A 23,461-nucleotide genomic window follows, 5' to 3' on the forward strand; every position below is an offset into this window, starting at 1 on the left:
AGTGATAGTTCTAGTTTTGGTTAATATATACAAGGTCAAGGTCACTAAAGGTGATAAAATATAGAGATTGTGTCATAGAAATTTTGTCCAGAACATATCTCCTACACATATGGAGGAATTGTAATGAAACTCTTTAGAAATGTTCACCACTTTGAGAAGCAGTGTCATGTGCATAAACCAGGTCTGTAGTTCAAAGGTCAAGGTCACACTTGGAGGTTATTGCAAAATGCTTGTTTTGAGCAAAACATCTACATGCATAGATGGATTTCAAAATAACTTGGCACAATGACTATTGTAAAGCAGAGTATCGTGTGCTAAATTTAATTCCCTGTGACCAAGGTTAAGGTCACACATAGGGCTTAGAGTTCAGATATAAATGTGAAAATGTGTATTCAGACCATTTAGTCGTCATTTATTGAGAGATTGAAACACAAATGGTCATTATCATGACTACCATTGTGAAGCTAAGTATTGCACACATAATCCAAGTCTCTGCTACCAAAGTCAAGGTCACACAGAGAGGTCAAAGTTTGTGTACAGGGACCATTTAGTCACCATTTATCGATTGATTGTAACACAAATGACACATTAAATTTAAGTTAATATATACAAGGTCAAGGTCACAAAAGATGATGAAATATAGAGATTTTGTCAAGAGCATATCTCCTACACATACGGAGGGATTCTAATTTAACTTCATAGAAATGTTAACTGCTTTCAGAAGCATCGTCATGCACATGAACTATGTCTGTAGGTAAAAGGTCAAAGTCACACTAAGAGATCATTGAAAAATGCTTGTTTGGAGCAAAACTTCTACATGCATAGAGGGATTTCAATATAACTTGGCACAAATATTCACCATTGTGAGACAGAGTGTCATATGCTATATCAGGTCCCTGTGACCAAGGTCAAGGTTACACATAGGGATCAGAGTTATAATTGCAAGATCAAGGTCTCTAGAGTCAATAAAATTTCCAGATATTGTCTGGACATTGCCCAGAGCATATCTCCTGCATATCTACAATGCTTAAGTCTCAAAATGTTTTGGGACGGGTGTATTTTGTGACAATGTTGCCCATGTAATTTGGTAGAAACATAAAATTGAGGTCTTCTCCTTTGGATGGAGTTTGGGGTCAGTTGGCATGGAGGTTAGTCATGATTAGTAGATGACCTCTTTTGATTTTGAGGTCACAGGGTTAAAGGTCAAGGTCACTTGACTTAAGAAAGCTTGTTTGCTCAATAACTTAAGATTCCTTTGACCCACAGTCTTCATACTTTGTATTGAGATTGATTGGTCTTGATTAGTAGATAAACCCTATTGATTTTGAGGTAAAAGGTCAAGGTCACAGGCGTCTTGACTAAAAAAAAGCTTGTCCGCCCAATAACTTAATATTCCTTTTACCCACAGTCTTCATATTTGGTATTGAGATTGGTCATGATCGGTAGATGATCTCTATTGATTTTGAGTTCACCAGGTCAAAGGTCAAGGTCACAGGAGCCTTGACTTAAAAAAGCTTGTCCGCCCAATAACTTAAGATTCCTTTGACCCACAGTGTTCATATTTGGAATGGAGGTTTTTCATGATTAGTAGATGACCCATATTGATTTTGAGGTCACTGGGTCAAAGGTCCATGGCAGAAAGGCCTTGACTAAAAAACAGCTTGTCCGTCCAATATCTAAAGATTCCTTAGACCCACAGTCTTCATATTTGGCATGGAGGTTAGTCATGATTAGTAGATGACCCCTATTGATTTTGAGGTCACTGAATCAAAGGTCAAGGTCACAGGGACTTTGACTTGAAAAATTTGTATGCCCAACAACCTCCCTGAGCTTTAAATGGCCACTGTTAATTCTGACAAAGTGGTATGTGGGGGTATTCACACCATGACAGTGGCAGTTCTAGTTTATTAACAGATGTATTTCATATTTGGTAGGAAGATAATTTGCATGGTATTCTTCCTTTTCATTGAGGTAGGGATCAGTGGGTCAAGTTCACCAGTGCTTAAAATAGACTTTTACACTTTTGCCTATACAGCCTTTATTTATTAGATTGATAAGTATTTTACAAGAGTCTGAAGTATTTTGTTACCAAGACATATACATGTAAATATAATAAATTATGAGCATGTAACTGATGAGTAAGTGTGCTAGAGAATTCATAAAAAAGATATAGATTTTTTAACATACCTTAGCTAAGCTTTTATATAGCTTTTCTAATGCATCATTTGTTGTTGTTTTTGTTTTTTCAGTATGGACTTCACAATTCAGTGTGAAATACCCACTGAACTGGAAGTAAAAGACACTAATTTGAATCGTATGGATATTAAAATAGACAAGGAAGTATTCTATTTGGAGAAAACTTTTACGTTCCTGCCAAATCCAACAATTGAAGATTTTTCACCACGTAAAGGAACTGTGAGGTAAGTCATTTCTCAAATCTGTGAAAACTTTAAACATTTAATACAAACTTGAATATACTTCTTTACTTTTAAAGGCTGGTAAGACTACTAATCACTTTTGCAGAAATAAGCTCCCAATTTGTTTGCTTTTTGGTATAATAGCTTGTTTTGGTACTTAGACAAGTTCAAATATTGGTAATCCTGGATGAAAAACAAGGTCACATTGCCTAAAAAGAGAAATTTCTTTAGAGACTTATTTCAGACCAAATATCCTTGTAATTGGTAAGAAAGGTTGTTAAAATAATCTCTAGCTTAAGTTTGAATATGGGTCATGGGAGGGGGGGGGGGTGCCTAAAAACTATGTTTAACAGTTCAAATATAGAAAAACCCAATGCTCATAAATGAAAAAAAAATACCCTTGTTTACATTTGCAATATTTCATAATTATGACAGTATAATTATATAATTGTTCAGATGATTGTTTAAATTTGCATGCCTCCAGATGAGTCAATATATTTCAATAGAAATATGTACTACGATTTTAGGAAAAGTAAAATGATTCCAGATTCAAGTAATATTTTACATAATATTATAATGTGTGGTTAATGACTGATTTTTTTGTTTTTACAACTATATTTCTACTGCGTTACTAACGCAGTAAGGGCTATTTTATTATGCATATTTTGACCACTTTTTAGCTCGACTTTTTTTTTTTTGAAAAAAAAAAGTAGAGGTATTGTTATAGTCAGGTTGCCGTTGCCGTTCCCGTCTGCAAACTTGTACCTGGATCATAACTTTTTTATTTCTTGGTGTATTGTCTTCATACTTGGCCACAACAACCCTTGGGACAAGACCTTTCAGTAGACCACACTAACCTTGACCTTCATCCATAAATGACCTTGACCTTCAAGGTTAAAAGTCCAATTTTTGCTTGTTCATGCTGTTATTGGCTGTAATTTTGTTATTTTTGAATGGATTGTCTTCAAACTTGAACATAATAATCTTCAAGGATATCCCTTAAAAATAACCAGCCAGACCTTGACCTTCACTCATAAATGACCTTGACTTTGAAGGTCAAATTATTGAAATTTTCATTTTTTTGGCTATTATTGGCTGTAACTTTGTTATTTTTGAATGGATTGTCTTCAAACTTGAACATAATTATCTTCAGGGATATCCCTTAAAAATAACTAGACAGACCTTGACCTTCACTCATAAATGACCTTGACTTTGAAGGTCAAATTAGTGAAAAATTCATTTTTTTGGCTATTATTGGCTGTAACTTTGTTATTTTTGAATGGATTGTCTTGAAACTTGAACTTAACTGACTGTAACTTTGCTATTATTGAATGGATCAACTTCATATTATAACAGAACATTCTTAAGGACCAGACCTTGTTGTTTATCAAACCCAAATTTGCTTGGGCTCTTTAATGACCTTGATCTTGAAGGTTAAATTACTGAATTTTCTCAGATTTGTGCATTAAATGACCATAATTATATATTTATTAGTGTGTGTGTGTGTGTGCGTGTGTGTGTGTGTGTATATATATATATTTACAACAACAACAACAAGAATTGCGTAATGTTTCTATTTATAGAATTGCGTCATTGTTTCTTTTTATAGAATTGCGTCATTGTTTCTATTTATAGAAATTGTGTCATTGTTGCTATTTTTAGAAATTGCGTCATTGTTTCTATTTGTAGAAATTGCATCATTGTTTCTATTTGTAGAAATTGCGTCATTGTTGCTATTTTTAGAAATTGCGTCATTGTTTCTATTTTTAGAAATTGCGTCATTGTTTCTATTTATAGAAATTGCGTCATTGTTGTTATTTTTAGAAATTGCGTCATTGTTTCTATTTTTAGAAATTGCGTCATTGTTTCTATTTTTAGAAATTGCGTCATTGTTTCTATTTTTAGAAATTGCGTCATTGTTTCTATTTATAGAAATTGCGTCATTGTTTCTATTTTTAGAAATTGCGTCATTGTTTCTATTTATAGACATTGCGTCATTGTTTCTATTTTTAGCTCGACTATACGAAGTATATGGAGAGCTGTCCTACTCGCCCCGGCGTCGGCGTCCGCGTCCAGATTTTAGATTAAAGTTTTGGTGCAGTAAAATATTTTTCTCTATAACTTTGTCATTTCTTAAGGTATCAACTTCAAACTTCAAATATATGTTCCTTATCATCAACCACATTTTATGTGACAAGGTTCATAACTCTAGCACCAATATTTTCAGATTTATCTCCCCTTGAACTTAGAATTTTTCTAAAAAAATACTATTTCTTTCTGTTTCTTCTTTATTTCTTAAGGGATCAACCTCATACTTCAAATATATTTACGTTATCATCATCCCCATCTTATGTGACAAGGTTCATAACTCTAGCACCAATATTTTTAGATTTATCTCCCTTTGAACTTAGAATTTTCCATAAAAAATATTATTTTTTACTGTTACTTATTTATTTCTAAAGGGATCAACTTCATACTTCAAATATATTTACGTTATCATCATCCACATCTTATGTGACAAGGTTCATAACTCTAGCACCAATATTGCAAGAATTATCTCTCCATAAACTTAGATTTTTTTACTAGAAAAATGTTATTTTTTATTATAACTTTTTTATTTTTAAAGGTATCTACCTCAAACTTCAAATACCTATTCCTTATCATCAATTACATTTTATGTGACAATGTTCATAACTCTTGAAGCAATATTTACAGATTTATCTGTCTTTGAACTTAGGATTTTCTTTAAGAAATATAATAACTTCTTTACTTTTTAAGGTCACCTACTTCAAACTTCAAATATATATTTCTTATCATTACACAAATGTTGTGTGACAAGGTCCATAACTCTAGCATGTCTATTTCTAGAATTATTCCCCTTGATCTTGGAATTAATGTTAACAAATGTTATTTTTTTTCTATAACTTAATACATAATTATACATTATGGATTTTTCTTTCATAGTTTTGTCCTCCTTACTGCGTCCAGTATTTTATTAGTCGAGCTTCGCTGTCTCCTGTGACAGCTCTTGTTAGAAATTGCGTCATTGTTTCTATTTATAGAAATTGCGTCATTGTTGCTATTTATAGAAATTGCGTCATTGTTTCTATTTATAGAAATTGCGTCATTGTTTCTATTTTTAGAAATTGCGTCATTGTTTCTATTTTTAGAAATTGCGTCATTGTTGCTATTTATAGAAATTGTGTCATTGTTTCTATTTATAGAAATTGCGTCATTGTTGCTATTTATAGAAATTGCGTCATTGTTTCTATTTATAGAAAATGCGTCATTGTTGCTATTTTTAGAAATTGCGTCTTGTTGCTATTTTTAGAAATTGCGTAATGTTGCTTTTTTTAGAAATTGTGTAATGTTTCTATTCATATATATATACAAAATATATAAACAAAACTAATTTGACAAGAGAGAACAACTAAATTTATAAAAAGGAAACGTTAAGATATGTTCAAACCTTTCTATGTTTGCGTTTAGAAAAAGTAAAGTCGAGCATTGCCCCCGCCCGTCAGTGGCTCTTGTTGGTCATTTACATGGCTTGTAAGTGCCATTGATAATGTGTAAATTGCTGCCTTTTGGTTATTTCACAATACTATACATTCAAATATATTTTCAAAATTTTCATGTAAATTAGCATGAATCTAGAGGCATGCTGCTTTAAGGTTAAGACATTTTATCTGCTTTTCGTGTATATTTTGTGTTTGATCCATAACTTTCCCAATCATGAAGGGATTTTGAAATTACTTTGAACATAATTATGTTCACAACGATGGGAGGAAGTTTTATGAGCAACACCAGTACCATTACTGTCAAGGTCACACTTGAAGATAAAAGATTAACATGGTCTAATATATTTTTTTCTGTTCAAAGAATTTTGAAATTTCTTGTCTCAAATGTTACAATAATGGGACAATGTGTCATGTGCAACATCTGGAAATAGTGATGTCAACTATACAAATGTGTTTCCATTTACACATACACAGGAGTAATTCCATTCAATGAATTTATTGTTATACAAATCTAGCATTGATCAAGATATTGCACTGAAAGTCCAGATCCATGCCTCAATCTTTTGAATAGCACAATTCTTTGCTTCATGTGAAACTTCCTTTAGGCGAGGGATGTTGGTACACAAATTCTTGTTTATTTTCGTTTGATTGTGTTAGAAGCTATAACCATATTGAACCACTCTAGAATCTACTCAACTAGTACAGTAGAGCCTTACTAATCCGAACCCTTCTAATCCGGAATCCTTTGTAATCCGAACGAAGTGTCCGGTCCCGATTTTATCCGTTTTATTTTTAATAGTAAAAAACCTTTCGGATCCGGAACCTGTCTACTCCGAATTCCGGACGATTTTTTCAATTTTTGTTCTTATTTTACTCTAAAATTTACCTCTTGGATCCGAACAGATTTTGCCAAATGTCACACCTTCATTCAAAATAACAAATAATCGCACATCTTGCAGGTGTAAACATACACCAAAATCATGGTCTTGATTAATGGGTGAAACATATGATCTGCGAAGGTGTGAAAATTACACTTAGCTTGCCTTGATATCTTCTATAATTGCTTAATTGATTGTTTTTCGTCAGCTTCTATAAATATTTTGATATAATGCAATAGAAATATTTTTTAATCCTTTGTATTGGATTCAATGATACGTGATTAAGTAATGAAAATTAATGTAAACTGTCAGTAAATTCGGATAGTCGCTGAATCGGATAAGAGTAAACAACAACTGACAAATGCAGGTACGAATATCTAATCATGTCTGCCTCCTGTTTAACATCGTAGGTTAACTTATCCTAGAGGACATAATATTTTTGCTTATTTATTTATTTATTTTTATTTCTTTATTTTTGAATTCAGATGTATTAAAATGAACGATAAGAAAAATAAAATAAAATATCTAAATTGCAATTTCAAATACATTCTCGTTTTCTTTCCTTAAACTATTTTGCAAATAACATGAAAAAAAAACATGTAAAAAAACCTTCTAATTCCGAAACCTTTCTAATCCGGAAACCTTTCTAATCCGAACTTTTCTTCTGGTCCGGACGAGTTCGGATTAGACAGGTTCCACTGTACTAAGCAATGAGTGTAAAGTTTTTTGCTCATACAACATGTTGATCCTTATAGATCCCACACTGTCAGCAATTCTTAAGTTACTAGTCTCTCATATTGACCCCATCTAAATGTGCCACAATGACCTTCTTATAAATTTTATAATAATGAGCTTTTTAAGCATTTGTCTCAGGTGAGTGATCTAAGACCATCATTACCCTCTTGTTTTTATTCTAGTGGTGGCACAGGAATAACCATTAGAGGAAAGAATTTGACAAATGCAAATGTTGGTAGAATTGAAACAACGTATAAGGGTGAATCTAAGGTAAGGAAATGCTAGCAAAATTTTTTTAAGTACCTGTAATTAGTAGGTATATCATTAATCTCAGTTCTAAACCGGTGATTTTTTATTCTTTATTTTACAGCCGAATAAAGGTTGTGTCCTCTAGCCCAAAATAGCTATATTTTCCCCTAAAAATATTATATTTTCCCCTATAAATACTATATTTTCCCCTGTGCACATTTTTCACTAGAACCATAAATTAAAGGCAGCTGACTAATATTTGATCAAAAGACAGAAAGCTTTCTCTATAGATAGCCTCTGATATGTACCATGCATGCTTAATTTTATTGAAATTGAAAAAAATTTACAGTGTGTGGGTAAACTCCTTTCTCCGTTGTTGGAATTTGATTTCAGGTTTTCCCCCTTTTCTGATTTATTGTGCTTTATTTTCCCCTAAAGCCACACATTGTTTTGAAAATAAAAAAAACAAAACAAAAAAACTCACTGTTCTCTAGTTGTTATTTAAGGTAAATCCAAACATTGTTTTATGATTTCTACCTGCACTTCTCAAAATATAACAAATAGTTATGATTTTCTTATAGTTGATCAAGCAATTGTTAGATAGGTAATGTGTAAATGGATAACTCAGACATTACCATAGAGATGAAGGTGAAAAAAATTTCAATATTGGTTATAGCCATATAAACATTCTAAGCCATTGTATATATTTACTTTGATACTATTGAAGAATAATTCTTTTAAACAGTGTAATGAATTGTCCTTTCAGGTAGAATACTGCAATATATCATCATCTACAGAAATGTTATGTAAAGCTCCAGAAGCTCCAAAATCTGTGAAATCGGCAATCACTAACATGATCAACTCGAGACGACGGAAAAGATCGGATTGTAGCGCTTGCATAAAGGTCATCGTGAAGGTTTACCTTGATGGCTATAGCAAAGCTTTTGATATTACGTATTATCGAGATCCATCCTTGTATAAATTTGAGGACAAAAATAATGTGCATCTCTTTGACAATGATCAACAAAAGCTCACTATAAAGGTAACAAGTTTTTATAGACCGTCAAGGTCAAATTAATGAAATTTTCTTGTTTTTTTTTTTTTTTTTGGAAAACTAGCTATAACTTTGTAATTAATGAATGGTTAGACACATCTTTTAGGTCAGAATCATTATGTATATCAAATTTACATTGACTCATGTATGACATTGACCTTGAAGGTCAAATTATTGAATTTTCACTGGTCATTGCTATAATTGACTGTAACTTTGTAATTATTGTATGGATTATCTTCATAATTGGACAAAACAACCTTTTAAACAAGACCATCTAAAAGATTGATCTGACCTTGACATTGATTTTTAAGCTTGACTTTCAAGGTCAAATTATTGAATTTTGGTTTGTCATAATTTTGTTATGTACAGATTTGCTTCATATGTGCACAAAACAATATTTGTGACCAAACAGACAAATTGAAAAATTTAGATATGATCTTGACATTTAAGTGACTTTGACGTTCAGGGTCTGATTTTTGAATTTTGATTATATTTTCTTAACTTCATTTATATATGGAAATGATTCATACTTTGACAAAACAAGAAGTGTGACTAGATAGACCGATTAAAAAATTTTCCTTCAATTTTCTTTTTAAAGATTTTTTTTAACCTTTTATTTGTTTGCTTTTATAAAAACTATAAAATGTCAAGAGCCTTATGGTGGCTCTTCCTAGGTTTACAATGTGATATGTAGACATTTTGTTTCTTATATTTTATTTGCAGGGAGCATATATAAATCTTGTTGCAAAAGAGTCAGATGTTAATATTACTATTGGACTGGAAAGCTGCTCTGTGTTTGAACTGCGGGCAGATTCTATCACATGTTTAGCACCTAAAGATCAACCTGCCTCAGGCAGAAAAAACGTCCCTCATCCCGAAGTCAATGTAAGTAATAGTTGAGCTTATGTAACATATTAAAATGACATTATGTTAATTTCATGCTATCTAGTTAAGCAGTATTATCAACAGTCTAACCTTGCTATAGTGGTAGGCTTGGGGACTGATAATATTGCTGTTATAGATAGGTGATCACTATACCCTGATTACCATAGTTATCATAAAGATTGATAAAACATGACTTGTATTTTCATGATTTACTTACTTCATATTATATGTTTCACTTCAGACGTATGATGCAATTGAATATGTGAGAATTAATCAGATAGTAGTCAAGGCCTAACATAGAGGAACACATACCTAATATCTTCATTTATTGACTTGTTTCTTTGTTATTTAGTGAGGACTGGTATCTGTCATTGACCTTTAACCTAAGATAAAGTTTAAGGGTGGTTTAGTCAAGGCCACTGATGCTAAAAATAGATTTTACTTCTTTTTGTCATAATTAGTCCATGCTGTTGGGTAACTAAAAAAAACATAGAGGAGCATAAAAGGATATTCTTTCTTATTAGCTCACATGTCACAAAGTAACATGGTGAGCTATTTTGATCGCTTTTCATCCGGCGTCTGTCCCTAAACTTTTACTTTAAATGACATCTCCTTATAAACTGCTAAGCCAATTTCATCCAAACTTCACAGGAATGTTCCTTTGGTAAAACTTAAAAAATCTTCTTGTAGAAAAAAGAAAGAGCTAGAGCTTAAATATTTAGCATGAAACATCGTCTAGTCAGTGTTTACCAAGTTTGTTCAAATAAATGCCCTGGGGTCAAAATTGGCTCCGTCTCAGGGGTCATTGATTTTCCTTATTTGTGTGTAGTAAAAACTTAAAAAATCTTCTTTTAAAAAAACTGAAAAAGTTAGAGCTTAGATATATAGCATGAAAGGTCTTCTAGTGGGTGTCTACAAAGTTTGTTCAAATAAAAGCCCTGGGGTAAAAATTGGCCACGCCCAAGGGGTTACTGTTTTTCCCTTTATGTATTTAGTAAAAACTTAAAAAATCTTCTTTTAAAAACCCAAAGAGCTAGAGCTAAGATATATTGCATGAAATATCTTCTAATGGGTGTCTACCAAGTTTGTTCAAATAAGGGCCCTTGGGTTAAAATTGGCCCCGCCCCTGGGGTTCATTGATTTTCCTTATATGTGTATTGTAAAAACTTAAAAAATCTTCTTTCAAAAAACCCAAAGAGCTAGAGTTCAGATACTAAGTATGAAATTTCTTCTAATGAGAGTCTACTAAGTTTGAACAAATAAAAGCCCTGGGGTCAAAATTTGCCCCGCCCATGGGGGGTGGTCATTGTTTTTCCCTATATGTGAATAGTAAAAACTTAAGAAATCTACTTAAAAAAACCCCAAAGAGATAGAGCTTAGATATTTATCAGGAAACATCTTCTTATGGGTGTCTACAGAGTTTGTTCAAATAAAAGCCCTTGGGTTAAAATTGGCCCCACCCTGGGGGCCCACATATAGGTGAGCGATTTCAGGGTCATCATGGCCCTCTTGTTGTTTTTTTTGAGGTTGGTTTTTCTCTATATGAGCTCCATTTAGATGCTGATCTTAAAACTATTTATTGTTTTCCTAGGTGACGATTGGAAATTACTTTGAGAATGTTGGTTACTTAGAGTATGTGAGGGAGACAGAAATGCTATTTATAATACTTGGTGCTGTAGTTGGTGGAGTTTTTGCTTTAGCTATTATAGGTAAGAGTTCTTAGTTCTTTTCTGTTTGTTTATATTGCTATTGTTACTCTAAATTTAGTTTTCAGTGAATTTGCAATTTGATTAAAATCAGCTCTAAATCACACTCGCTTTTAGATCTAAGCGTGACCATATATGAAACTATTTCTGGTGACTATTCATACAGCCAATCATCGGCGAGTTTTCATAATTTTGAAAGCAATGTGGTTTCTAATTTTAACCCTGGGAAAACCAATACTCAGTGTAGGTAATATTCACAATTTCGAGAACAAACATGGCGTTGTCCATATAGCCGACAGGTAAACTGGCAAAACAATCTTGCCCATTAAAAATTGACTCCATTTTTTCAAGGAATTGTTAAAAATTACTTACAACATTTTTTTTTCCTAACAAAAATCAGCATTTTTTTTTTAACTTCCACATGTATACATGTATAACGGTATTTTGTTACTTCTTCTAATGCCTATATAAAAACTGTTTTGTTTGCATCGCTTTCTCGGGAATCCCAATTATAAAGATACCGTCCTCATCAGATCTACATAAAAGAAGTAAGTAGATCTGAACTTTAGTCAGATTAAGCCAAAGTATTATGTTACAGAATATTAAGATGAAACAGAATAATTTTATTGACTTAATATGTGATTAAATGAATATAAATTATCATCACACTTGAATGCAAAATAATGTAAATATGAATGCTTGAATGCAAAATAATGTAAATATGAATGAATTTTAGGCATTATTGTTGGATGCTACAAATACAGGAAAGTTGGGAAAAGGGCAAGGGCAATTGAAAAGAACTTGTCTGACATGGAGATGGAGATTAAACGAGTAGCAAGGGAAGGTAATAATGTTTTCATATTGCTGTTTTAGCTCACCTAATGTCACAAAGTGACATGGTGAACTTTTGTGATCGCTTTTCATCTGGCATCCTTCTGTCCATTGTCCGTCCGTAAACATTTACTTTAAGCGACATCTCATAAACCGCTGAGCCGATTTCATCCAAACTTCACAGGAATGTTTCTTTGTTCAAATAAAAGCCCTAGGGTAAAAATTGGCCCCGCCCCAGGGGGTCATTAATTTTCTTTATGTGTATATAGTTAAAACTTAAAAAATCCTCTTTTAAAAAACCAAAATAGCTAGAGCTTAGATATTAAGCATGAAACATCTTCTAGTGGGTGTCTACTAAGTTTGTTTAAATAAGGGCCCTTGGGTTAAAATTGGCCCTGCCCCGGGGATCATTGATTTTCCTAATGTGTGTATAGTAAAAATTTAAAAAATCTTCTTATAAAAAAATCCAAAGAGCTAGAGTTTAGATATTAAGCATGAAATATCTCCTAGTGAGTGTCTGCCAAGTTTATTCAAATAAAAGCCTGGTGTATTGCCCCCCATTATTTTTCCCTATATGCATATGGTAAAAACTTAAAGAAATCTTCTTATAAAAACCCCAAAGAGGTAGTGCTTAGATATTTATCATGAAACATCTTGTAATGGGTGTCTACCAAGTTTTTTCAAAGAAAAGCCCCAGGTTAAGAATTGGCCTTGGCCCAGGGGCCTATATACAGGTGAGCGATTTCAGGGCCAACATGGCCCCCTTGTTTATGTCCCCTGCATTTGGTTATTTAATCATCAATCCATACTTCTGTAATTTCATTGCTTGTTGGGTTGAATTTGAAGTGGCAGGTCATATCATCACCTTAGTGAAGTAATGGGTTAAATTCTATTAAATTATATGAGGAGTTAACACGTTACTGCACTTAAGTGACAATATATATATTGGGACTAGTGAAGGTAGTCCTCAGGTGCTCCTCTGTGCATTATTTCAAGCACAAATAGGCACCAGAGTAGAACCACTAATCTTTATGTTAACTGGTTTGATAGCTTCCTCACATTAAAGAAACCAGATTGGCTTGTGAGATTCCAACCTTCAATGGTGAGGGGCATGTGGTTTGTAGTCAGCTACCTTAACCCTTTACCTCATATATACGGGAAACAACGCACTTTCGACCCACCCCCTCCCCCTTTTTGTGGCCTCAAATAGTGAAAAAAATTCCTGTTTGGGCCCCAAACACATGCTTTCGTTTGAGAAATGTTGTTAAGAAAAGTGACCAGCCCCCGAACCGAAAGATACATCTGGAGGTTGACAGAAGGGGGATGTGCCCCCTTCTGTTTGGGGGGTTTGAAGGGGGGCAGCAGTCCCCCTCATCGCAAGGAAAATTTTGGACTTGTGAGAGGCTTAAAATGACCCCAGATCGATCATAAGGTAACGTGTAACCAACGCTAAAAAGCATTTGACTCTATCTCAATCCATTGAGAAGTTGCAGCACTTTGAAATCAATTTTGATGGAAAAATTCCACACAAAATACAGTTAAAGTTGAGAAACCAGACGGCTTTCGGACTGAGGGTTTTGTCCAGTTTTCTCAGTGGTCTGGTATTCTCAATGTCCCCATTAGCTGTTCAGGATCCTATGTACCGAGCAATGACTTACATAGGATACTGTATATTTGCATTTTCATCCTATTATTGCATATAAATACAATAAATTTTTGGATTTAAACCAACAGCAGTTATCTCATAACGACATTTGTATATGCATTTGGGTAATGGATAATGACTTAACAAACATAGTTTACTTTATTTGTTTATAATAATGCTCACATTGTAAATATTGTCAGATAAAGATTTTTAAAGTAGGTTTCGGCAAAGTTGCACTGTCTTTAATTTATTTAACTTTATCACTTATAGACAATTCTCGTCAAAATCTTTTCAGCCATGAAATAGAATTTTGCGCCGATAAATTTCGTTTCCATTGCGTTGTCATTTTGGGAAATGAATATACAAAAAGCAATGCAATATAAAAGTACTGTATTCTTTATTCATACTGATTTTAACTAACCAATTCATGGTTCATTTTGGCATTTATATAAAACAGTAAAATCTATGCCTTTGTGAAAAGAGGCATAATAAACAAATTAGACCATCAGTGCTCCTTTACCGCTTAGGTAGCGTTTAAGACACAATCAATTGAATAGTACACAAGGTTATTCACACCTTCGTCGTCAGTTATTGTTAGGGTAATTGTTTATATAATTGGTTTAAACATATTTATTTAAGCTGGATTGCGAAACAAGTTCTTGCAACTTATATTAATCACTTTCGAGTCCGCTTCCTGGAACCAACCTGTACTGGTGTCATATGAAGAAGTCTATAAAATTGACTTTGTAGTCCCCTATCAACTGTCCGATATTCAGTTTTTACAGATTCAGGTATTGTCAATGTTTGATGCAGTAGTTTAAAGAAGGGAAAATTTGGAACTGAATAATTCGTCCAGTATTTAGAGAGTTCTGATTTTCTCAACGTTGGTTTTCTCAAATTTCACTGTAGTGATTCTTTACAATTTTGAGACGTCCCCTCATTGCCACGGTAACAGGAAATTTAAGCCTGAGCATGTTGTTACAAAGGCAATTCATTCATTCACGTTTATTTTCACTTTACAAATAATCTTAATTATCAATACAAAAGCAATGATGCTGCCAAATTATATATCTGTAGAAACCACTTTTCCCAGTGTTTTAGCAAGTTGGGTACATTTGAAGTTATACTTTGGCAAATGGTTTCATATTATACACAGTTACCAATACACAGACAGTGATTTTGGCAAATTACGTAACTGCAGCATGAATGTTTTATTATTTTATGATCTGTATAGGAGGTTATGTCACATAATTAAAATTTTCAGGGTTTGTACATAATTAAAATTTTCAGGGTTCGTGACCTCAGCAAGTCACATGACTATTAAACTATTGGTTCCGTATATTAAGGTTTATTACACATACCTGAATGTCTGTCAGTGTTTGAGCTCATTAATTATACCCCCACCACAAAATGTGGGGGGGGCTATAATGGATTCGCTTTGTCGCGTCGGTCGGTCGGTCGGTCCGTCCGTCTCCATTTTCGTGTCCGCTCTATAACTCCTATACCACTTGAAGGATTTTCTTCAAACTTGGCTCAAATGTTCACCTCAGCAAGGGGATGTGCAGAACCCATGTTGCCCATGTGTCAGCTCAAGGTCAAGGTCACAATTGAAGGTCAAATATCAAACACAATCATATATTAGACAGTATGTCGTGTCCGCTCTGTAGGTCCTACAATAATTGAAAGATTTTCTTCAAACTTGGCTAAAATGTTCACCTCAACAAGGGAATGTGCAGAACTCATGTTGCCCATGTGTCATTTTAAGGTCAAGGTCACAATTGAAGGTCAAATATCAAACAATCAAATATTACACAATATGTCGTGTCCGCTCTGTACGTCCTACACTAATTGAAAGATTTTCTTCAAACTTGGCTCAAATGTTTATTTCAACAAGGGGATGTGCAGAACCCATGTTGCCCATGTGTCAGCTCAAGGTCAAGGTCACAATTGAAGGTCAAATATCGAACAATCAAATATAACAGAGTATGTCGTGTCCGCTCTGTAAGTCCTACACTTATTAAAAGATTTTCTTCAAACTTGGTTCAAATGTTCACCTCAACAAGGTTATGTGCAGAACCCATGTCTTAAGGTCAAGGTCACACTTGAAGGTCAAAAATTGACTTAGAAAATGTTCTTAAATTTTAACATATATCTGAATATTTCTGAATCTAGGAAAGGTATTTGCTTGAAACTTAAAATATAAATGAAGTGTCACAATTAAGATATGCTGGTCAAGTTTCATAACTCTGTATTGCATTTTAACAAAGTTATGCCCCTTTTTAATCTTCAAATTTACATACAATCACATATTAGACAATATGTTGTGTCCGCTCTATAAATCCTATACTAATGGAAGAATTTTCTTCAAACTTTTCTCAAATGTTCACCTAAACAAAGTTATGTGCAGAATCCATGTCACCTTTGTGCAGGCTAAAGGTCAAGGTCAGACTTGAAGGTCAAAAATTGACTTGGAAAATGTTCTTAGATTAAAACATGTTCTTGAATATTTCGGAAACTAGCATAGGTATTTCCTTAAAACTTAAAAGATATATGAGGTGTCACAATTACGATATGCAGGTCAAGTTTCATAACTCTGTATTGGATTTTGACAAAGTTATGCCCCTTTTTAAGTCTTTAAATTTACATACAATCAATACTAGACAATATGTTGTGTCCGCTCTATAAATTCTATACTAATGGAAGGATTTTCTTCAAACTTTACTCAAATGTTCACTCCAATTGGGCGATGTGCAGAACCCATCTTACCCTTGTGCCAGCTGAAGGTCAAGGCCACACTTGAAGGTCAAAAATTGACTTATAAAAAGTTTAGTATATTGGGAAAATGAAAGGTTATTTGTAACTGTTTCGAACATGATTTGATAATAGATATTTTTACTATTACCTGTACAATTAGTCTTTTTTTCACCAGAGATAATTTCTTTTTATGTATTTGTGTCACTTAAGTTATTCCCTTAACCACCTTTCCAAGTTGTCTTCTGTCAAGGACATTGGTGGGGGTATGAATCGCATTCAGCGATAGTTCTAGTTTAGGTTAGGAATAATTGTCTGAATAAGGAGTTACTTTATTATGTCCCCAAAATTGGTTTAAGGGGCTCATTAGGGTTCTTTTGGACATGGTTGAGTTTTCTAATGTTAATGCTATTTTATTCTATTTTTCTAGAGTTTTTGGACATGCACACGACCATGTCTTCGGTGAACAAGAACCTGGTGGAGCAAGGTTTCCCGTACCACCCTTATCAACAGTTTGCGTGTAATGTGATGTTCTCTGTAGATTATCTTTGGACAGAACCGGTTGTAAGTAACGGCAAGGTACGCATGCTTGTTAACATTTCTGCACTTCTTTTTGTGAAGAGCTACTGTCATAAAGAAGTTATAAAGGGAGATAATTATTTGCTGTCATTCCAATTAAAAGTAATATTTATCAACAATATTTGATTAAGAACAAGGCCATTTAAAGGAAAGGATTTCTTTTTTTGTCATGACAATTAGATTGTTATTGTCATTATTTGATATGTCAGTATTTGCGTGTCATGTGTAAAAATAAATATCAATTTACAATCCACTAAGGTGATAATATATACAACTATAATCCACTAGTCTCATATTCTAATATACTGAAGAGAATTAAAATTTATAAAAATATTATACAGGTTTTTAATTAAAAAAAAATTCTGAGACTGATTTTGAATTTGAGATGGTCATTTTTGGTGTTAGTGTTATCTAAGTTTTAATGTGATTCAAAATGAATTTGAGTTGGTCATGTTTTGATTCAATGAAATTCATAAGAAAATATAATCTATAAAAAATTATAAGCTTTAACTAGCAAAATTATTTTTTCAATCAATACTGTATATGTTTAATGGACATATCATTAATTAAGTAACTGCAAACCTTTTTAAATGTAGTTTATTATGCTAGTGTATATAGATATATATAACTAAATTGTTGTCTTTTATGTTTTTTAATAGGAGGAAAACAATTGTTATGTTAAAATACAGTTTTAGAATTTCAGTTGCTCTTCCATATTTATCAGTATATAACATTTTCTTCTGCATGCCTTTAGTTGTTTAAATGTTTATGTTACATAATTATATTTGTCACATGTATGTTGTATTATGGATCAGTTCTTTTAAAAAAACTGGATGTATTCTTTAGTGTTTGAAATTAGCATTTATACACATGGGGCCTCCTTGGCTATTAAGACAGTATTAAAGGGACTCCACTGAGGTCCAAAAGCCTAAAATATAAAATTTGAATTTCTTACATTATTTAAGATCACCAATGAGACTAAAAACAGAAATCTATTCAAAAGATAATTATGAAATTCACTTGAAAATAAATAATATTCCAGACTTTTTGTGATATTCTTAGTCAGATTTAAATGGAAAAAAAAATGGCAACGGTTTTCAAATTTTGGGTCATTTTTCACAATTAAAAGTTATTATTCTAGAAAAGCAGAGAGAGTGAATAAACTGAAATTTTGCACACAAGTTATAATCATTGACCTACATCAAATGTAAATATAAATCTTGTAAAATTATTTCAAGTCTTGTTATGTCTAAAAACCTCAGTGGAGTCCCTTTAAGTCATACTGTAAGGTTCTGCTGTAATTTTAAAACAATGAATGATCGGTCAGTGGCCACAACAGTTTGGGTTTTAGAACAAAATAACTTAAAATTGAAAAAAAAGAGAACAAATGGTTTCTTTTGTAAGTAAAAGATTTTTTGGATACAAAAACAAAAAACGAAAACTCTGTTATCTAAAACTAGTTGAATTATTTCATTTCGCAGGGCGTCTTTGTAGAAATGTTAAATTTTAAACACTGATTCTTTGGTAATTATGAATGGCTGATTGAAAAATGAATGTGAATTGTGACACTCTTAGCAGAATGATTTTTCTCTACAAATCAATATATTCTTCTGCAGTTATTTAAGCTAATAGCTTTTACATGTATGCATAAATATCTTTTTTGGGTTTCAACAAAAAAAAATGGGATGCTATTGTTTGCCACCATTTATTAGTTAATGTCTGAAATTTAGAAATTGCTTCAACTTTTAACCTGTGGAATAATTTGGGGGGAAATCCTGGGAAATTGTGAATATCATGCAGAATTTGTGGATGGTTTTGCCCTGTTTTGATTTTGTGAAAGTCCGTTTTGAATTACAATTGATTTCAATGACAAAATACATACATTAAAGTTACCAGCAGTATAAATCTAAGCCTTGTTTCAATGTTGGGACATGCAGGCATGGACGTGCAGACTGGCCTTGCGCTATACTGCTGGCAAAGGTAACTCTGTTGGTCCTAGCAGTTAAAGGGTAAATGCAAATGTACAGACCTTTTTAGTCGAAAATAACATATAAATGAGGTATACAGCACAACCCCTGTAGAGTAACACCCTTAGGGAATCCTTGGTTTTTGCTGAGAGGTGGTCTCTACAGAGGTTAAATTAAGTGTGAAATCAGGGCAAAATTGTTACTGTTGGTGTAAAGAGGAGATTGATCTACAGAGGGCTACTCTGAAGAGGTTTTACTGTAGATTTTCAATTGGTTAGTTAATGCCTTTGTTATCTCGCCGAAAAGGCGGCGGGGGATATAGAAATAGTCTCCGTCCGTCCTTCCGTCCGACATTTTTGTCCGGAGCATATCTCTAAAAGTATTTGAGTTATCAACATGAAACTTCATAGGTGCATAGATCTCACTCAGGAGGGGTGCAGTGCACAAGAATGATAACTCTACCTTTCATAATTTTTGAGTTTATGCCCTTTGTTATTTTTCTTACTTAATTTTTCACCTAAGTGAAGCATAACTCAAAAAGTGTTTGAGATATCAACATGAAATGTCATAGGTGGATAGATCTTATTGAGAAGGAATGTTGTGCGCAAGAATGATAACTCTTCCCTATACAATTTTTGAGTTATTGCCCTTTGTTCTTTTTCATGCTATTTTGTCCAGAGCTTATCTCAAAAAGTATTTGAGGTATCAACTTGAAACTTCATAGGTGGATGGATCTCATTGAGGAGGAGTGCAGTGCACAAGAATGATAACTCTACCCTGCATAATTTTTGAGTTATTGCCCTTTGTTATTTTTCAAAATTAATTTTTGTCCAGAGCATAACTCAAAAAGCCTTTGAGATATCAAAATGAAACTTCATAGATGCATAGATCTCACTCAAGAGGTGTGCAGTGCACAAGAATGATAACTCTACCTTTCATAATTTTTGAGTTATTGCCCTTTGTTATTTTTCATACCTAATTTTTAACCCGAGTGGAGCATAACTCAAAAGTGTTTGAGATGTCTACATGAAATGTCATAGGTGGATAGATTTTATTGAGGAGGAATGCTATGCACAAGAATGATAACTCTTCCCTGTACAATTTTTGAGTTATTGCCCTTTGTTCTTTTTCATACTATTTTGTCCAGAGTTTATCTCAAAAAGTATTTGAGGTATCAACTTGAAACTTCATAGCTGGATGGATCTCATTGAGGAGGAGTGCAGTGCACAAGAACGATAACTCTACCCTGCATAATTGTTTAGTTATTGCCCTTTTTTTATTTTTCAAAATTAATTTTTGTCCAGAGCATAACTCAAAAGGCCTTTGAGATATCATTATGAAACTTCATAGGTGCATAGATCTAATTCAGGAGGTGTGCAGTGCACAAGAATGATAACTCTACCTTTTATAATTTTTGAGTTATTGCCCTTTGTTATTTTTCATACTTAATTTTTCAATTCAATTTTTTTCTCAAAAAGTATTTGAGGTATCAACTTGAAACTTCATAGGTGGATAGATTTTACTTAGGAAGGATGCAGCACACAAGAATGATAACCTACCCTGCATTATTTTTCAGTTATTGCCCTTTGTTATTTTCAGCCATCAGTATTCACATAGGTTTCAAATATGTAATCACTATAGCCATCAGTTTTCATTATCAAAAGACCTCTTAAAATGGAATTATTCTGTTCTACTACATATACATTCTTCCAATGAGCAAACACATTCGGCGGGGGGTGGCCATGTTGACATGGCTCTTGTTAGTTATGAAAGAGCATGTCAAAACTATTTTGTATGTCATGTATACAGTTATGTTCGTGCAACTACCATTTGCTGGCTGTGAGACAACATGTTTTCCAATATACTATAGATATTTACTTTACTAATGAAATAAAGGAGGTTATGGTGTTTCTTTAACACACTATGTAAAATTATGGTGGCATTGGCAAGTTATTTAAGCTTATGTACTGAACATTGAACATACAATATTAGACAGTTTGTACTTTTTACATATTATTCAGATGTAACATTGTTAGTAGCTTTGAAATAAAATCATTATTATAGTTTGCAAAAATTGCACTTTCTTACTGTTATCAAGCATTTTTAATGCAAAGGCATTATTTTTCACAGTTGAATTAGAAATGTAGGGCATTCATTAAGTTGTTTTTTGTTAGTCCACAGTCACTGAATTAAAAGAGGGTTTTTTTTACCAATTCACATTAAGTGTTTTTGAAAAATTGTTTTTATTTTCTCTTTAAAAGTTATAATTTGTTTACCTTTATAATTGTATTAACATTTTTATCTGGCATTCTAGAAATCTAATGAAAACAGTCATTGATTATTTAAAAGTTCTTTTCACTTTTTGTATGAATTTTGTTCACAATTTTGTCACAAAGTTAACACAGTAGTTTTTTCACATTTAACAAACACTTTTGATAATCAAAGAAACCTTTTAAAGCTATTGGCAAATAGTTGATTGATTTGACACAAGGGTGACAAGTTCAATCTGGAACAAACCTTTAACAGAGTTTCGTGGAACCAGTCATGAAGTCAAATACGTACAAAGTATTCAACGAAAATAAATTCAAATTAGAGCAAATAATTAAGAAGACATAATTGATTATGAAATTCTAAATAAATACAATGCTTGATTATAAACACTTAAATAAATTCAATGCAGTATGTATGTGATATTTTATTGTTTAGTGCAATCTGTAGTCCATAGACGTTACCCGGAATTCGGCAAAGTGGGTTTTTCCCAGCTAATCTGTAGGTACAAACTAACTCTTACTATGATAGCTTAATGGGGCACTACCCCCATCACAATAGATTAGTCAACATGTTTCTCTTATTTTCGAAGCTGTTACTGTAAAAGTTTGTTTGTAGCTATGTTATTTGCTGGGAAAAACTAAAATATTCTTTATTCCGGAATAAGTCTATTTTTAGACAGTGCTATTTATGGTAACAAGAGATGATAATATCTATATATTTTGACTCTTGCAAGGCAAACAAATAATCAGGATATTTCAAATTCTTGAGCATATCAATAATTTTCAACATTTTAATTGCTGTTTTATAGAGATGTTTAAATGGAAAACACCTGTTGAATTTGGCAGCATTGTTTTAAAAGAAGAAATTTATCATGTTAGGGGAGGTAACTCCAAAATGTTACTTTTATAGTTAAGTAGGTATTGCTTCCCTTCCAACAGCAATGGAGAGTGGGAGAAAAAGTTTTCTTCTTCATGAGTTAAAATCAATTCCTAGATAAGAATTTTTTGCACATGTATAACATCAATTACTTAATAAGATTTTCTTGCACACATATATATTTAGAATTTTTTGTGATATAGTGGTAATTTATTCTATAGTATGATAGAAAGTCAGTAAGCTTTGACACATATGTTTATTAAAACCAGACAAAGGGGAAGATAATGTTACAGTTAATTTAAAAGTCCGGTCCAAAATAATTTTTTGTTCAAATGTATTAAGTCAGTGAATTATTAAGCATATTCAAATATGTTTTAATGGCAATATATTACTGTGTATAGAAACAGTGTGTCAGTGTGGCATTAAGTGAAATGTAGATATAAGTTCTGTAAGGGATTATAATTATAGTATAATATGATATACTTGTAGATGTAAAAATTTCATATAATTTTTCAAAATCTTTTTATTATATGCCCGAAAGAATTTTGGCATATATTGTTATATTTATTTATTTTTCTGCTTTAAATGCATTGTATTAATTGAACCTTTTTAGTGCTTGGGATGTAGTAATAATATTTTGGCTATGCAACTGGTATAGAGACAGTCTAGACTGGTTTTTACGTCCAGTCTGGTCCTCATTTCAGTCTACCAGACTATACTAGCTGTCATCTGCTTAATTTTTATTATTTTTACATTGAAACCCCTAAAACTCACAATGGACTGTTCCAAATTCAAACCAGGACAAGTTCATTTTACAAATACAGTAGGGGAACAAGATGTAATTTAAAAATTCTTCTTTGACTATCCTTTTCTCCTGTATGGTGCAAGCATCGTGCTTAACATAATTATATGATCTTACAAATTAAATGTTTCTAAATAATGATTACAATGTTGCTTGATATAATCACATGTGTAAATTATATGATTAATTAAGTCAAAGTAAGTATGTAAATTAAGATTTTATAATAGAATCTAGCTGAAAAAATGTTGATAGTTATTTTTTTTAAATGAAAGTATAAACAACCAATTGATTGAA

General features: G+C 32.6%; 1 protein-coding gene across 2 annotated transcripts in view; it reads left to right on the forward strand.

Moving 5' to 3' along the window:
• Positions 1–2,235: 2,235 nt before the first annotated feature.
• Positions 2,236–23,461, forward strand: part of LOC132721609 (plexin-B1-like) — a 30,904-nt gene continuing 9,678 nt past the window's right edge. Inside the window, exons 1-7 of one of the 2 annotated variants that reach the window (XM_060705928.1) lie at positions 2,236–2,420; positions 7,734–7,821; positions 8,567–8,842; positions 9,578–9,739; positions 11,331–11,448; positions 12,182–12,289; positions 17,103–17,251. In XM_060705928.1, coding sequence (XP_060561911.1) covers positions 2,251–2,420; positions 7,734–7,821; positions 8,567–8,842; positions 9,578–9,739; positions 11,331–11,448; positions 12,182–12,289; positions 17,103–17,251 — 1,071 coding nt within the window. In that variant the 5' untranslated portion in view covers positions 2,236–2,250. The remainder of the gene's footprint in view (positions 2,421–7,733; positions 7,822–8,566; positions 8,843–9,577; positions 9,740–11,330; positions 11,449–12,181; positions 12,290–17,102; positions 17,252–23,461) is intronic. The other variant, XM_060705929.1, reaches the window with a different exon arrangement.

Source organism: Ruditapes philippinarum, unplaced genomic scaffold (assembly GCF_026571515.1).
Source record: "Ruditapes philippinarum isolate M1 unplaced genomic scaffold, ASM2657151v2 ctg1656_1_1_1_1, whole genome shotgun sequence".
Classification (NCBI taxonomy): Eukaryota; Metazoa; Mollusca; class Bivalvia; order Venerida; family Veneridae; genus Ruditapes; species Ruditapes philippinarum.